Source organism: Chinchilla lanigera, unplaced genomic scaffold, assembly GCF_000276665.1.
Source record: "Chinchilla lanigera isolate Chin_1 unplaced genomic scaffold, ChiLan1.0 scaffold00002, whole genome shotgun sequence".
Classification (NCBI taxonomy): domain Eukaryota; kingdom Metazoa; phylum Chordata; class Mammalia; order Rodentia; family Chinchillidae; genus Chinchilla; species Chinchilla lanigera.
Genome location: NW_004955403.1, coordinates 18,139,758 through 18,156,956, shown reverse-complemented (window position 1 = coordinate 18,156,956; position 17,199 = coordinate 18,139,758). Strand labels below are relative to the sequence as shown.

Here is a 17,199-nt window from a genome sequence, read left to right as displayed (position 1 = left end):
ACACAAATATGAACAGTCATTGGCTTGCTCTCCCTCTCCCTACTTTGGAGGTATCCGTACCTTTAATGGTCACTTTTGATTTGGAAGTGTCACTTCCAGCCACATTTGAAGCTTTACACACATAATCTCCTGAATCCGCTTTCACCACGTCCTTGAGTTCCAGCACAGCTGTCCCGCTAGCAAAGCTGAAGCTGCACCTGTCTGAAGGCTTTATTTCCCTGCCAGCCTTCAACCACTGGATCCGAATGGGCTCCGATCCCCGCACATGGCAGCTGAGCTGCACGAATTCTCCTTCGCTCGCTGTTACAGGAGTGAGGTGCTGATCAAACACAGGAGGCTGCTTAGGCTCTGGAATTGAACAGGTATATTCATGAGGAACATGAGGAGCACAAAGGAACAAAAGCATTGTTAAATTCTACAAAAGAAACCGGCAAAGAGTCAGGCAGCTTTTCCTCCAGTAGGTAATACTGGGTGCTGCTGTGCAGCAGAATTATGCACAATGGTTTGTTCCTCTCTGAGGCAATGACTAACATTTGTTGGATTTTTAAACAAGATAAAAGTTTAAAAGCAAGCAAAGAACAGATGCTGTGCTGCCCACAAACCAGCCCTGCAGCGGAGCCCTGATTAAGCATGGCACTAGCTGCTTTGGAACTTACTGTCAACTCCTGTACCACTCCGCTCAGTGTCAGTTCTCTCAAACCCACGCTCTGCTGCTTTGCGCTGTGCCCTAAAAAGTATGGGCTTTGGGGAATTCTGCTGCTGGCCTACAGCAGCAGTACTGCTACCCTCTGGGAATAAAAGCCAACATCTGAGCAATTCATGAGCCCAAAATTTAACATGTGATTTTTCTCTGATGCTCATTTTTTCAGCTATTAAATACAGCTTCAGTTGCATTTCACATCTTAAATCTGGCCCAAAGGAATTAAGAGCTGAAGCTCAGTTGGGACTGAAAGCCAAGGATAAAAGCATGAATAACATAATAAAAAGTCTGTGTGTACCTCAATGCTATGAGATGGTTTCATTCAATGACTTGGACAGTTATGTATAAGAAAAATAAGGCCAATCTTCATGACTGTGAAGATTATAACTTCTGATATCTAATCTTTAAAAAATTCTATAAATAGCCTCAAGATTCTATACGAAGCATTTATCTACCCAATGGCAAGCCCATCATGAATACAATCCACTTCTAAGCGTGCAATTTTTATTTTATTAAGTGTATTGAAACCAAGTATATTTCAATTCCATCAGATGAGTGATAAAACTTGAATTTTAAGACCACTCGGTAATAGTAACCTATTAGTGATAATAACCTCTTAATAATATTAACCCCTTACCATGCACTCTGAGCCAGCCAACCAGATCATCATAGTTGGTAACTATTTCCAAGCTGCTCTAAGAAATTAGCTTGGAAAGTGATTTTGATGAATTTTTACTGTAATTAATTGAATGAAGCCATTATGGCCAGAGAATTATCGAGGATCAGTTTAAACAACACAGCCTACTTCTTTGTCTTAAATGATGACTGTGTATTTAAGTACATCTTTTACAATGTATCTATATATACGATATTTTTCCACTTCTCTTTTGCTTTTTTTAGACAAAATTTTGCCATTTTGTCTGGGATTAATATTCACTCACAGGTCAGAAGCTTTGTGCCATATATGTTAAATGATAAATCCTTTAGAAATAAATTTTTAAAAGGGAATGTTTTACAATATAGCTCATAGTAATCAAAGCTGCCACATTATGATGAGCAGTTTAAAAGATTTTTCAAAACAAATATGCTTCATGGAAATGTCTGTCACTCTTCAAATTAGTTGTTCAGATTACCTGTTTTGTTTTTGTGTTTGTTGTTGTTATTTTGTTATTTTTTTTTATTCTCTTTAAAATAAAAAAAGAAATGCTTGTCACTCATAGACACACTTCAAAGCAGGGTGCGACTTCTTATTACTCGAGAGAATTTTAGGGATATGATTGAGAAAGCTAAGATTTTCAGTCTGCTTATCAAGTGACACCTATTTTGGGGAGCCACATAATTAAAAGTATATACAATATTATTTTAGAAAACATACTAGAACGATGGCAACCCAAATAATGCAATTTTGCCCATTATAATGTCCTTGGTGAAGAAGTCAGAAGAAATGCACATGGATCTCTAAAAGCAATGAAAGCAAACAAAACACTCGGGCCATGAAGATAACTGACCTTTGATGATGATGGAAGAGGTGCATAGAGCAGAACCTGCGTCGTTCGACACCTTGCATGTGTACAGGCCGGCATCTGCCATGCTTGCTTTCTTGACTTGCAGCAGTAGCAAGTTGTTCTTGAAAGTTATCTCACAGTTAGAAGTTGGATGTAGCTCTACATTATTTTTATACCAAGCAACAGCTATAGGTTGGGAACCAGCCACACGCCCCTCTAGTTTGAATGAATTCCCTTCTGTTTCCTCAACTGTCTCTGAGAGTTTTTTAGTGAAACTTGGTGGAGTTAGTCGTTCTGTAAGAAATTAAAAAAATAGATGAAATAGAACCCAGAAGGAGAATATTAATATGAGCCTTTTCATGTACGTTTCTAAGGATTTCTGCTTCTTTCCACAAGCTTTTTCTAAACTGCTCTTTGATTTATGCAGTGGATGATGAGGATAATTCAGAGCCATACATAGAATCAGAAATTTGTAAAAATGAGGGGGTGGTTTTAGGGTTAGGTAGGACATACACAGTTTTAGCAAATGCATATTTTAAACAATGACTTCTCAGCAGAAATGTATTTTTCTTGGACATTTTCATGTCATTTGTTAAAAAATGTTGCCCTACACTTCATTCATTACAATAAAAATGTACTCTTACTTAGTAAGCTGTACTCTAAACGGATTACCTTTTGTTGGACCACAGGCAAAATCAATGATACCTTTTATATTAAGCTGAGCAGTGCAGGAGTCTTTTCCCACTTCATTCACAGCATAGCAGGTATACTGTCCAGAGTCTCCTTTGTCAGCTTTGAGGATCGTCAGGTGAGCACTATTTTCCAGATAACTAATCTGGTAGTTCCCGCCACTTCGGATCTCTCTGTTGTCTTTGGCCCAGCTGACTTTTATGGGTTGCGTCCCAGTGACATGGCATTCAAAGTCAGCACTCTCTCCCACCACAGCATCCACAGGGGCGAGGGGCACATCAAAGAAGGGTGGGTTCTTTCCCTCTAAGAACAACACAAAGACAAGTTTTTAAGCTCTAGGCCTATGATGCTTCCCAATTCTTTTGGACAGAAATTTCAACCACAAACACGGAAGTTTAGGAATCCACAAACCTGTGAGGATGAGTTTGGCACTAGAAGAAGCTGAGCCTATGGGATTTGTAGCTGTGCAGGAATACTGGCCTGCAAGACTCCTGTCCGTCTTAAAAATGTTGAGAGTGGCTACCTTATCCAAAAATGATGTTTGTACATTTGAGCTGTCTTTCAGTGGCTTGCCGTCTTTATACCAAGACACTGAGATAGGTTCTGATCCATTTATGGCACATTCAAAAACAACTGGCAATCCAACTGTTTCTTGCACATCTCTCAGCTGTCGAGAAAATGATGGTGGAAGCTTTTGCTCTGTAGGAACAGGATTAAAGCAATAAATAACCCTGCATATGTTTAACTTACTAAATATTCTTCTCACAAAAATATGTGGGATTTCTATAAAAATATCAGGAAGCATTAGCAGGTCTTGAATTAATTTGGAATAGAAGAAAGTTTGTAGACTTTTGGAGAAATTCCTTCAGTAGGAGGTATTTTTTAAAAAGCTGTGAGCCATAGAGACATTGATTAGCTTATGGCATATCTCTGGGCATGAGTAGATCATCCTACTTTTAATATTTCCTTCTAGCAAGTCAAATGAGGCACTTATAGGGTGAAATTTTAAAATATACAGTCAATTATTTTTCTTAAAGATTTAATTAGAGAGGCAAGTGATTGCATGATCTTTTCAACTGATGAGTTAGGCATCTCTTTCTGTAAAAGATATAGAAAAGGATAAGCTAGTGATTGTAGATGAAATGAAGCAGAAAATGTATCATATGAGAAAATTTCCCTAAAAAGAAGGCCCTTACCACATAGAAGTCTCATTCAGCACAAATTAATAAAAGCACAAAATAAGCACAAATTCATCAAATATTATCACCTTGAACAGTAAGGAAAGTTGATGAAGAAACTTCTCCCACACTGTTTTCTGCTCTGCAGATGTATTCACCACTGTCATTAGTGTCAACCTGAGTGAAAACCAGGGTAGCAACATTGTTCCTAAAATGCATTTTGCAGGAAGCAGTGGGCCTCAATTTTGTATCTCCTTTATACCAGGACACCCCAATCTCAGGAGTTCCAGCAAGTTGGCATTGTAAAGAGGCAGAATCTCCAACAGTCACCTTGACAGGTTCCAACTGCTTGACAAAATATGGTGGTTCTGCAGCCAAGAGAAACAACCAGCCATGAAGGAGACATGTCAGAGCATTGCTTGTACACAAAGATACGAATATGTAATCACAACAAACCTAGTATCAAAATTTGTGCTGAACAGGAGTCTTTTCCAGAAGCATTTTCAATGTAGCAGTTATATTGTCCTGAATCCTCTACAGTGCTGCTTGAAATTTCCAGGATTGCTGACTTTTCCGTTGTGGTTATATTACACCTCTGAGAAGGAGTTATATTGATGCCATTTTTCTTCCATGTAACAGAAATGGGAGGAGTTCCAGTAAATGTTCCCTCTAGGAGGAGAGGTTTTCCTTTCTCTATGCTGTAATCATTGAGCTTCTTCACAAATTTGGCTGGTGCTAGAGGAGATAAATTGAAAACATGAACACAAGCACACACACAGAAATGCATCTAGTTACCTCATTGGTGTAATTTTATAAACACGGAGTAGCAAACAAACCTTTTACGAAGAGATGTGTTGTACAAGAAGCCCTGCCAGCTTCATTGCTAACTATGCAAGTATATTCTCCACTTTGGGAAGTATCCACATCAAACAGCTCTAGTTCAGCCACGGTATCCTCCAAAGATACATTGCACCTGTCTCCAGGTACCAGCTCGCTGCTACCCTTGAACCAGCTAACACTGAATGGCGGTGTTCCTTTCACAATGCTTGTGAAAGTGACATTGGTCCCAGTTAATACATCCGTGGGATCAGGTTTCTGCACAAAAGATGGTGGCTCTAAACACAAAAGCACAAATCAAAAGGTTAAATATGTGCCAACTGTGTGATAAGAAGCTCAGTAATTTATAAAATGTGATTCTATTTTACTGTGTTTTAAACGAACCTCTCACAATCAAAGGAGCACTGCATTCATCAGAACCAGCCACATTTGTAGCTATACACGTGTAGTCACCAACATCAGAGTCTTCTAGCATGTTCACAGTTAAAGTGCAAGTGTTATCAGTCAGGGTGGTCTGGTATTTTCTCCCACTGCTGATCTCATTTCCTTCATGGAACCAGGAGACAGAGATGGGGGGTGATCCATAGACTTTGCACTCCATGACAACAGAGGAACCTGATAGACCATTTGCCTCTTTCAATTTTCTTGTGAAGGAAGGAGGAACAATTCGGTCTGAATATGATAAAAAAAAAAAAAAGCAAACAAACAAGGATCACCAGTTATAAAATGACTCAAAGAGAGAATTGTCTTTTTGATGGAATATCCCTAGATTTGTTTGGCTGTCTTGCAAGAGTATCAAAATATTCTACAACAGTTCACACAATAGAAAGCTTGGAGAACCAGTGAGCAGGGTATTGGATTAACTTCACAGGGATCTTTGTTGTGATTTATAACATATTGACTTATTACAGCATAAGTGATAGTAGAAAACCCCACTAGCCTTATTCAGTATTAGGTTTACTCTTACCACTATTTTGGAACCTCCCCTCAAAAGGGTATAACTTTTTAACATGGTTTTCTTCTAACTCTATAGGGATATTAGCTTGATTTTCATGAATCAAAAGATCTCAGACTTGTAAGATGTTGTAGGAGATGGGGTTTTCTGTGAGCATCTATAAAACTCAGGAACTGCATTTTTATAGTGATGAACAAGGAAGAAACCCAGCCAACCAACCTGAAACTTGAACTGTGGCTGTGCAGCTGTCTTTGCCAACAGTATTTTGCACCTCAAAACTGTAGACCCCACTGTCACTGGGTGCCACATTGATGATTTTAAGACCAGAGACTTTGTTAAAGAAGCTTATTTTGTATTTGCTGTCACTTGTCAGTTCTTTTCCATCCTTAAACCACTTAGTAGTGAGCTCGGGTGTGCCAGCTACAGTACACTCCAAGGTACAGGTGTCTCCTGTGGTGACTTTTATGGGTTCTGGCTTTTCCACAATCGCTGCAGGCTCTGGAATGAAGTTGCACCATATTTTAAAATCAAGTTACGGGAAAAAAACCTAAAGAAAACATACATCTTGGTAGAGCACACGTCTTCCTGATGACATCCTCTTTGTACTAACCGAGAACGGACAGCGTGGCAAAGCACTCCTGCATTCCAGCATCATTTTTGATCTGACAAGTGTATTTCCCAGAATTGGCTGGTTCTGCTCTTGAAAACTGTAGGGTTGCAGTACTTTCTGAGTAAGAAATCCATATGTTGTCACTTTCACGCACAACTTCTCCCTTGTCTTTGAACCATACCACTGAGATTGGTTCAGCGCCTTCAACAGTGGCTTGCAGCTGTACTTCTTTACCAGTGATGGTAGAAATGTCACTGAGCTTCTTCACAAATCTCGGTGGTGCTGGTGAGAAAAGAAGCAAGCCAGGGCTTTAAAGTGGGGGAACTGGTAGTGTGTCCTTCAAATTATGGACATTATGCATCAAGCTAGTGATGATGTATTACTTCCATTTATTAATAAGAGGCATTATTGGAGGAGAGGATCGGGACACGTCAGAGTTTATATTTAGTAGAAAAAACAGAATATCTTATCTTACTAGCTTTCTAAATGTAACAGAAGCCCATTGGCTAAAACTGGTATGATTCAGAAAAAGGAAGCAGACTAAACATAAACAGATTTAGAAGGTGAAAGGCTCTGGAAAGTGAAAGATAGAGCTGATTGCTAGTGATACAAAGATGAAGCAATAGCTAAAATGGGCGATACAGTATTAAACTTAGCAGGGAAATAGTAAGCAGAAGAGAAGAAAGTTAATCTCACCTTTCAGAGTGATAGAACCAGTACAAGTGTCACTTCCCACATCATTTGTGGCTTTGCATTGGTATTCCCCAATGTCAGCAGCATCGACATTCAGGATGTGGATACTGGTAAGGTAGTTCTCAGACATTATCTTATACTTCTTGCCGCTTCTCAGTTCTCTCTTGTCTTTATGCCATGAAACTTGGAAAGGGGGAGTACCCTGAAGCTCACATTCAAGGTGAACATCAGCTCCTTTAAGTGTCTCAACAGGGTGAGGCTTTCTGCGGAAAATGGGTGGTTCTAGGATAAGAGAAGAGGAAAATTAGGATTGATTCCGGGACTCTATAGTTGTAGTAGGACTATATTTCTGTTTCTAACAGAATGTAAAAAAACTTCACTTTTACTTTTTAAAAATCATATCTCTGGACAATTTTAAAACATCAAAGGAGAGTTAGAGAATGGAGAAGACAACAGGAGAGGAGGGGAATGAACAGAGAATGAAGCCAGAGTAAGGTCTGACCTTTAACTTTCAAGGAAGTGCTGCTGCTCGCGATGCCTGCTGCGTTGCAGGCCTCACACGTGTAGTCCCCACTGTCTTCCACACTGAGATTGTGCATTTCCAGCACTGCCACCGAGTCCACGAATGACATTCTGAACTTACTGCTCTCTTGAATTTCAGTCTCATCTTTGTACCATAAAACCTTGATTTCTGGAGATCCTCCTATTTTGCATTCATATCTTGTGGATTCATCCTGTTTGACGATGCGTGAAGGTTCTAGCTTCTTAATGAACCTAGGTGCTTCTATGGAATCAAAAAGAAAGACACAGGATGAGGGAAGGAAAAGACATGCAATTGAAAAGGAAATCTCTGTTACCAAAGTCTTTAGCTTCAGAACACAGATACATTTGGTGGAGTTCAAGGAGGAGCAATAAAGTGGAACCTACATAGAAAGTCCCTAAAATAAAATTATTTTTTGTAACGTCCCATGTCAAGTATGGCTAAAAGAAAGAAGAAGTATGGCTAAATGCACTCTCTACTACTCAATTATCTTCCTGGTGAGTCGCTCTTTTCTAGTGCCATAATTAGAGGCAGCAGCATAGAAGCCCTCTCAGATTTGCAGGGAAACAGAGCTTGAGAACCTTATTTCTTGTCTGCAAAGATATCAGCTATTACCATAAAGAGCCACAGCAAAGTGCATCAAGTATGTTAATACTTTTAATGTACCATTATCTCTAATAAGTCTTTTTTTTTTTTTGGTACTGGGGATCGAACTCAGGACCTTGCCCTTGCCAGACAGGTACTGCACCACTGAGATATATCCCTGGCTCTAATGGGTCTTAAACAGACTGCTTTAACCTCTATACTTTTCTTTTGAAGTGGAAGAAAAAAATAGTAAAATATTCAGGCTTAGGGAGGTAAAAATGATTAACTATATATTATAGAAAATAGGTTGCTAAATCTAATTCTATTTTAATTTCAGAGCATTTATAAACTATGCCCCCCACCTCTTAAAAATGTTCTAATGGGTTAGACCACCAATGCACTGAATAAAGTATTTAATCTCTGATGATGGCAGCCATGACAGGCATGATTGTCTTCCATAATGATGTCCTCACTTCCCACCCCCTGACTTCCCCTATTAAGAAAGCAGGGTTCTTACATCTGATAATCTGAGCAGTGTAGTTAAGGATAGCAATATGCAGTGTAACAACCACTATTGATTTGTATTAATTTATCTTGAGACCCTGTATCACTTTGAATGTTCTTGCTTTGATTTATTTATGTTTGTGATACTGGTATGCTGCTACTGTTCCATTTTTTTGTTTGTTCATTTCTCATTTACTACTCTCTTTAAAATAAAAAAAAAAGGAAAAAAAAAAAAAAGAAAGCAGGGCTAGTAGAAGAAAAGAAGTTGACCTTATAGGTAATTTAGATTCTTCTTGAACAATTTATAGTTTGGGCTTGTACTATGTCTTACAAGGAAAAAAATCCATTCTTTTTTTTTAAGTATTGTGGAAAATATGTCATTTCACATGTTTTGTCCCATAGTAACTTCTTTCAAACTGGAATTTTCTGACAATTATATGAAAGTTTTGTCATTTTCTTCCTAGTCTCTACTTGTAGATTTTGAAAAGAGATTTTTTTCAGTTCATGTTTTTCCAGTTCTACATTTTCAAAATAAGAAAGAATTTGTCCTTATTTGGAAGACCCTTGACCCATTTAATACTTTCTTTTTCTTCTTCTTCTTCTTTTTTTTTTTTTGGCAATACTAAAGAGTCAGATACTCTACCATTGTAGTAGAGATACTACATGAGAGTCAGATATTTTACCACTGAGCTGCACTCCCCAGGCCCTATTACTAATTATTCTGAGCATAGTTTCCAAGCAAACCCACCCACTTATACTTTAAAACATCAAGAACATAGAAGAGATCTTGGTTCTTCTCTCTAACAAGTACCTTGTACACTCAGCTGAGCAGAACAAGAGTCTTTTCCAGCAACATTGCTGGCATAGCAGGTGTACTGCCCAGCATCGCCTTTGGACACTTTGAGCACAGTCAGAGTGGCAGTATTTTCAACCAGAGTCATCTTATAGTTGCCTCCAGGGCGAATCTCCCGGTTGTCTTTGGCCCAGGTGATTTTGATTGGTGCAGTTCCAGTGACATGACATTTAAAAGAACCACTTCCTCCAAGAGCAAGATCAACTGATACAGGTTTTAGATCAAAGAAAGGAGGCACTTCATGCTCTGAAAAGAAGGAAAACCAGCATGATGACTTCAGTTACCATGCTCCAGACAAGGAGAAGACACCACATGGCACCCGTCCCACAGTGACTGGAAGAACACAGGCTGCTTGGCCATGAAGAGGTTAGCGCGATGAGCTTCTCACCTGCAAGAATGAGCTTGGCACTGGATGAAGCAGTCCCAAGAGGATTAGATGCTGAGCAATTGTACTGACCAACATGGCTCTGGTCAGTTTGCAAAATCTGAAGAGTTGCTACATTATGAACAAAAGATGTTTGCAAGTTAGAGTCATCTTTCAGAAGGACCCCATCCTTGTACCAAGTCACTTGAAGAGGTTCTGAACCGTTGATACGACATTCAAACGCGACGGGGAAGCCAAGAGTCTCATGAACATCTTTCAGTTTTCTTGCAAAGGATGGTGGAAGTTTGCGCTCTGTAAGGAAGTTACAGAGAACCCTTATTTAAGAGAGAGAAAACTTCTACCAACATACTTGATATTAAGAAAATAAATCTTTCAACACACAGCAAGACTTGTTAAATAAAAGCATCATTACCTTTGATAACAAGCACAGAGGAAGAAGCGACCGCCCCCACACTATTTTCTGCTTTGCATGTGTACTCTCCCACATCGCTGTGGTCCACTTTATTGATGAGTAAGGAGGCAACGTTATTTTTGAATTGCATTTTATATGCAGGAGCTGATCGTAGCTTTGTGTGTTCTTTATACCAAGAAATTCTAATTTCTGGAGTTCCATCTACTTTACACTGTAAAGTTACAGGTTCGCCAATGACTGCTTCCACATGTTCCAGAGGTTCGATAAAATAAGGTGGTTCTAAGATACAAAGGAGGTAATCAATCACTCCATCATACTAATGAAAAGAGGATGTAGTAAAAGAAAAAGAAGGAGAATGATAAAAAGAGGTAACACACCTAGGACAGACACCAGAGCATCACAAATATCTTGTCCAGCTTCATTTTCTATCAGGCAACTGTATTGTGCATAATCCTCTACTGTGCTCTCAAGAATTTCCAGTATGGTAGATTTTTCTGTCATGGTAATACTGCAGTTCTCTGACTGTGAAAGAGCATACTCGTTCTTTATCCAGGTCACAGAGATGGGTGGGGTGCCAGTGAATGTGGCCTCCAGAACTATGGGGCTTCCTGTCTCAACACTGAAATCAGCCAATCTCTTCTCAAAAGTGGCTGGTTCTATAGGAGAAGACAGGAGGGTAAAGTTACACCTTTACACGAAGACTTAAGAGAATTTCAAAAAGATACAGCAGTTGGAAAGAAGAGCAAACCTTTCACAAAAAGATGTGTGGTGCAGGAAGCACTGCCCGCATCATTGGTCACCAGGCAGGAGTAGTCTCCGCTCTGCAGCGGCTCCACTTCCAGCAGCTCCAGCTCTGTGACAAAGCCTTCCAGGGAGATGGTGCATGACTCCCCTGACACCAGCTCTTTGCTGCCTTTAAACCACTTGACCTTGAAGGGAGGGGTTCCTCTAATGACACTGGCGAATGTGAGGCTTGTTCCAGGCAAAACTTCCACAGAATCAGGGATTTGTTCAAAAGATGGAGGTTCTAGATATCCCAGGGGGAGGGGAAGAGAACAAAATTCAAGTGAGAAGTGCAGTTGCTACTTAAGAAAAGGGACTGAAGACGGAATAAAAGAATTCCAGGCCAGGAAGGCACTAAGTCAGGTGGAAGAGGTGGTGCAGAAGTGGTACCCCAACCTGGCCACTGACCTTGGACAGTCAGAACTGCAGAGCACTGGTCTGAGCCAGCGACGTTGGCAGCCACGCAAGTGTATGTCCCCGTGTCGGAGGGCTCCAGCGAGCTCAGGTTCAAAGTGCAGACGTTTTCTGAAAAGCTGGACTGACATTTGGGCCCACTAACGATCTCATTTCCATCCTGAAACCAGCCGACTGAAATTGGGGCCGAGCCAGCGACTCTGCACTCCAAAACAGCCTTGGCGCCCAGGAGGGCACTGGTGTCTTTCAACTTGCGAATAAAGGAAGGAGGCACGATGCGATCTGTGTGGGGAAGGGTGGTTTTCCATTTAAAGATAAGCCTTATGTATTCCCCCCAAGGAAAAAACGGTATATCTATAAAAATCCCATTTTACTCACCCGAAACATGAACAGATACGCTGCAGTTGCTTTTGCCGACACTGTTTTTCACTTCAAAGCTATACAAGCCCTTGTCACTCATTTCTACACAGGGGATCTTAAGGGAAGCCACATTTTTGACAAATGTAATGTGATGTTTGCTGTCTGCAGATAATTCTCTGCCATCTTTAAACCACTTGGCTGAAAGTTCGGGTGTTCCAGCCACCACACACTCTAACGCAAAAGGATTTCCGGTGGTGACAGTCATGGGTTCTGGCTTCTCTATGATTCTGGCTGGTTCTAAAAGGAGAAGCATATCGCATCAAAAACAAAGTCAGCTTTCAAGCAAACCCCTGCCAATGTATTATCGGATAAGAAGAATATTTGCAGAAAATGATCAGAGGTCAATTAACTTAATTTTCTCCACAGGTTGTACTTTACTACTAACCTAGTACAGTCAAGACTGCGGAACATTCTCTCTTTCCAGCATCGTTTTTGATTTGGCACACATATTTTCCAGAATTAGACGCTTCTGGGCTCACCAGCTGGAGAGTTGCAACATTATCAATGAATGAAATCCGAATGTTTTCAGTCTCTCTGATGACTTCACCTTTATCCTTCAGCCAGACAACAGAAATTGGCTGGAAGCCTTCCACTACGGCCCGTAATTCAACAGCGTCCCCAATAAGGGTTGACGTGTCACTTAGCTTTTTCACGAATCGAGGAGGTTCTAACGAAAGAAATCCATGGTTAGAAGAAAAAACGGAGACTCACAGCCACATAAATTATTCATTAGTCAAGCAAGAAGAGATTAAAGGAAGAGGCGTATATTTTTGTATCCAAGTATACACACCTTTGAACTTGACAGTGCAAACACACGTGTCACTCCCCACCTCGTTAGCAGCTTTACAGTGATATTCCCCAAGGTCAGAGGCCTCCAGATTGAGGATATGAAGACTTGTATCAAAATTTTTCGAAGTAATTTTAAATTTCTTGCTGCTCCGAACTTGCTTTCGATCTTTAACCCACACCACTTCAAATGGGGGAGTTCCTGAAATTTCACACTGGAGGATCACATCAGAACCCTGAAGGGATCCTATGGGAGCAGGCTTCTGAGTGAAAACAGGAGGTGCTACCAGAAAAAAAGAGGGTACGTGATGAGCACATGTGCTTACCAGAAAGAAGAAAAATCCTAGAGTCTACATTTCCACTTTCTAGAATCAAGAAATATTTCCAATGACTGAGGATCATTAAGAATGACTAGCATGGCCAAATGCCAATACAGCCTGATGCACGAAAAGACAATTCATAAAAACTAGCTTAAGAGTTGCAAGCACATAACCTTAACCAGCCTTTTCATTTTAGAGCTCATTGCATCACTAAGAAGAAATCCACATCAGAGAAGAAGGAAGAGAGAAGTTCCGGGGGCTAACCTTTAATTGTCAGGGCTGTGCTGCAGCTCGCATCTCCCACACCATTGTGAGCTTCACAGATGTAGTCCCCGCTGTCCTCAGTGCTGGCCTCATTGATGGTAAGCAGGGCCACAGAATCAGTAAATGACATGTTGTATTTCCAACTTTCATGAAGTTCGCTGTCATTTCGGAACCATGAGACTTTGATTTCTGGGGAACCACTTATTTTGCATCCCAGTTGGATGGAATCTCCCTGTTTGGCAACTTTTGAAGCTTCCAATTTCTTAACAAACTTTGGAGGTTCTAGTAAACCAAAGGAAAAAGTCAGTAAGAGATAGTCACTTGTTAAAATTGCTTATCTTTGTAGTTGGAGATTCTGTCAGTTCATATTTAAACTGGTTTGTTAAGAATATACTTTATAATAATATTGTAAAATTAATTTTGTAAAGTTTTGTAAAATAAATTCTCTTTTCTACCAAATAATCTTTTAGTATTTTAATAGAGAATTTAGTTGATTTACTGTAGACTGGATAGTATAAGCTAAAGCATGCTAGTTAATACATTGTAGATGTATTCAATCACTGTCATTTAATAATGATAAATCAGAATATTATATAACAGAAAAGGGTGAAAAGGGGAGTGGTTAGTTGAAACAACATTTAGCAAATTTTAATGAAACAATACAGTAACATTATAGTTAGAAATACACTAAACAATCAATATAAAGAGAAAAGAGAACTTTGGCTAATGTTGCTTCTAGTCTGATATACAAATTTTAACACGATCAATTAGTTCATCTCATTTAAAAACTCAGAAAACTTTTAGAAAACAATTACACAAAGATGGTAATGGATGCATATTAATACATGCCATGAAATGATACCTTTCACACTGAGCTGAGCTGAACACATGTCTTTGCCAACATCATTGGTTGCTTGACAAGTGTATTGACCAGTGTCTCCTTTGCCTACTTTAAGAATTCTCAGGTGGGGAGTGTTGCCCACACAAGTGATTGTATAGTTTCCTCCAGGACGAATCTCTTTGTTGTCTTTGGACCAAGTGATTCGCATTGGTTGAGCACCGGTAACGTGGCACTCAAAATCAGCACTTTCTCCAGCAATAACATCTATTGATACTGGCTTGATGTCAAAGAAGGGAGATTTCTTCGGTTCTAGAAGATGAGAAGAAAAAGCAACGTGTAATGTTTTGTTTATTTCTGTTGGCCATTTCTACATGGACAATGAAGCAAGCCATGGTTTGTAAAAGCAAGACCAACATGAGAACAAACCTCTGGCTGTGAATCTAGCACTAGAAGATGCTGTCCCGAGTGGATTGGAGGCTGAGCAGGAATACTGGCCAGAGTGACTCAAATCAGTTTGCAAAATTTTTAAAGTTGCCACATTGTCTACAAATGACATCTGCAGATTTTCATCATCTCGTAAAAGTACCCCGTCTCTATACCAGCACACTTGAATGGGTGCGGAGCCATTTAGACGGCACGTGAGTGTAACAGGTAACCCGACAGTTTGCTCAATGTCCTTTAGTTGTCTTGCAAAAGAAGGTGGGAGTTGGCGCTCTGTAGGAAGACAAGTAATATTTGACGCATTAGTGGCTGAAATGGGAAGTTGTCCATGAAGACAAAAGAATTAAAATAAGGGAAAAGGAAGAAATTTTCTTATTGTCCAAAATAGTATCATCACCTTGAATTCTAAAGACAGTCTTGGAAGAAGCAGTTCCTATACTATTTTCTGCTGTACACGTGTACTCTCCACTGTCGTTCATGTCCACTTTATTGAAAACAAGTGTGGCCACGTTGTTTGTAAAGTAGGTCCGGTATTCAGGAGTTGACCGTAACTTGGTGTCTCCTTTATACCAGGACACTGTAATCTCTGGTGTCCCAGCAACTTGACACTGCAAAGAAACTGTATCTCCAACTGCTGCCTCCAAAGGTTCCAGCTCCGTAACAAAATAAGGTGGTTCTAAAGAAGAAAGGCTCTCAGTCAACACATGTAATTAAACGATAATCAAACAAACCATGCTTCAAGTTACACATTGGATGAATACAAATGAATTAAGAGAGGCTAGAACACACCTAACATAGATACCAGAGCGTCACAGACATCCCTTCCTGCCTCATTTTCGATCTCACAGGAATAGTGTCCTACATCTCTTTTTGTGCTATTCAAAATTTCCAGGATGCACGTTTTCTCTGTTGTGACTATACTGCATCTTTCAGATGGAGAGATGTTGAGACCATCCTTTTTCCAGGTGACTGAAATTGGCAACGTCCCACTGTAGGTGCCTTCCAGAATTATGGACTTCCCTGGCTCTACAGCATGATCGCTTAATTTCTTCACAAATGCAGCTGGTTCTGGTAAGTGACAAAACACAGCAGTTAAACACACACAGCCACACACAACCAAAGACATCTGGATACACAGAATAGGGAGAATGAATGCATTGAGCAAACCTTTTACAAAGAGTCGTGTAGTACAGGAGGTTTGGCCAGCATTGTTAGAAACCACACATGTATATTCCCCACTCTGAGATACGTCAATATTAAATAACTCCAGCTCTGCCACGGTGTCTTCAAAATAGATGTTGCACCTATCTCCTTTCACTAGTTCTCGGGCTCCTCTGAACCAGCCAACCTTGAATGGAGGGGTTCCTCTGATTACACTTGTAAAGGTTACATTTTTGCCTGGTAATACTTCCAAAGGTTCAGGTTCTTTGACAAAAGAGGGTGGTTCTGCATAGACATGGAAAGCAAAAGATTCCATAAGCCTTGACTTTAGTTGCAGTTGTAAATGTAAAATAAGAGTGTTTTGGAATGTGTGTGAAACTGAATATGCACCCAAAGTGGAAACTGGAAAAATTTCCTTACCAAGTGGATTGCCTAACACTGACCTTGTACAGTCAACAATGCACGGCATTCGTCAGATCCAGCCACGTTCGCAGCCACACATGTGTAATGGCCCATATCTGATGAGTCCAGAGAATTCAACTGCAGTGTGCAGACATTATCTGAGAATGTGGTTTGGTATTTTGCTCCACTGACAATCTTTGTTTTCTCATGAAACCAGGCAACAGAAATAGGTGATGATCCAGCTACTTTGCATTCCAAGATGCAAGAGGTGCCCAGGACACCACCAGTATCTTTCAGTCTTCGTGTGAAAGAGGGAGGAACCATTCGGTCTGCATGAGGAACGGAAAGAGACTCATGATGTTTGAAAGAGATGCGAAGGAAGGAAAATCTGTAAAAGGAATTTGCAGAAGCAACTGCGGGAAGATGTCAGAACTAACCTGAAACGTCAACCACAGCTGTACAGCTGCTCTTTCCCACATTGTTCTGAACCTGGAAAGTGTAAGTGCCTGCATCTTGCCTTTCGACGGAGAGAATCTTTAAGGAAGAGATTTTGTTGTAAAAACTGAATTTATGCTTTTGACTGCTGGTCAACAGCTTTCCATCCTTGTACCATTCAACTGACAGCTCGGGAGTGCCTGCCACCTTACACTCCAGGGTGCAGGTTTCTCCTACAGTCACTGTCATCGGTCCTGCCTTCTCGACAATGACCGCAGGCTCTGGAATGCAAGATGATATGCATCTGTCAGGCTCTAGATTTTACTGTACCTATACTATCAGATTCATCAAGATTGTTCCTCCAGTGAGATGGCTATGTTAAACTTCTCTGTCTTGATTTTAACATGTGATTCCATAAACTGCATGTAGTCATGATCATAGCATTAAGAAATACATATTTATACTCTAGTAAACTCCAAAACAA

At 40.1% G+C, this 17,199-nt stretch overlaps 1 protein-coding gene across 3 annotated transcripts in view; it reads right to left on the bottom strand.

The window, feature by feature from the left end:
- Window positions 1–17,199, bottom strand: part of Ttn (titin) — a 271,046-nt gene that overhangs the window by 171,433 nt on the left and 82,414 nt on the right. Inside the window, exons 70-98 of one of the 3 annotated variants that reach the window (XM_013512608.1) lie at window positions 16,718–16,996; window positions 16,322–16,609; window positions 15,885–16,163; window positions 15,507–15,785; window positions 15,115–15,393; window positions 14,703–14,990; window positions 14,298–14,585; window positions 13,436–13,717; window positions 12,856–13,134; window positions 12,451–12,732; window positions 12,024–12,302; window positions 11,640–11,927; window positions 11,197–11,475; window positions 10,826–11,104; window positions 10,449–10,727; window positions 10,040–10,327; window positions 9,610–9,897; window positions 7,671–7,952; window positions 7,172–7,450; window positions 6,476–6,757; window positions 6,085–6,363; window positions 5,295–5,582; window positions 4,910–5,188; window positions 4,530–4,808; window positions 4,163–4,441; window positions 3,307–3,594; window positions 2,911–3,198; window positions 2,209–2,499; window positions 61–348 (exon numbers count right to left, since the gene is read on the bottom strand). The exons of the other annotated variants lie outside the window; for them this stretch is intronic. Coding sequence (XP_013368062.1) covers window positions 61–348; window positions 2,209–2,499; window positions 2,911–3,198; window positions 3,307–3,594; window positions 4,163–4,441; window positions 4,530–4,808; window positions 4,910–5,188; window positions 5,295–5,582; window positions 6,085–6,363; window positions 6,476–6,757; window positions 7,172–7,450; window positions 7,671–7,952; window positions 9,610–9,897; window positions 10,040–10,327; window positions 10,449–10,727; window positions 10,826–11,104; window positions 11,197–11,475; window positions 11,640–11,927; window positions 12,024–12,302; window positions 12,451–12,732; window positions 12,856–13,134; window positions 13,436–13,717; window positions 14,298–14,585; window positions 14,703–14,990; window positions 15,115–15,393; window positions 15,507–15,785; window positions 15,885–16,163; window positions 16,322–16,609; window positions 16,718–16,996 — 8,205 coding nt within the window. The remainder of the gene's footprint in view (window positions 1–60; window positions 349–2,208; window positions 2,500–2,910; window positions 3,199–3,306; window positions 3,595–4,162; window positions 4,442–4,529; window positions 4,809–4,909; window positions 5,189–5,294; window positions 5,583–6,084; window positions 6,364–6,475; window positions 6,758–7,171; window positions 7,451–7,670; window positions 7,953–9,609; window positions 9,898–10,039; window positions 10,328–10,448; window positions 10,728–10,825; window positions 11,105–11,196; window positions 11,476–11,639; window positions 11,928–12,023; window positions 12,303–12,450; window positions 12,733–12,855; window positions 13,135–13,435; window positions 13,718–14,297; window positions 14,586–14,702; window positions 14,991–15,114; window positions 15,394–15,506; window positions 15,786–15,884; window positions 16,164–16,321; window positions 16,610–16,717; window positions 16,997–17,199) is intronic. 3 annotated transcript variants of the gene reach the window in all.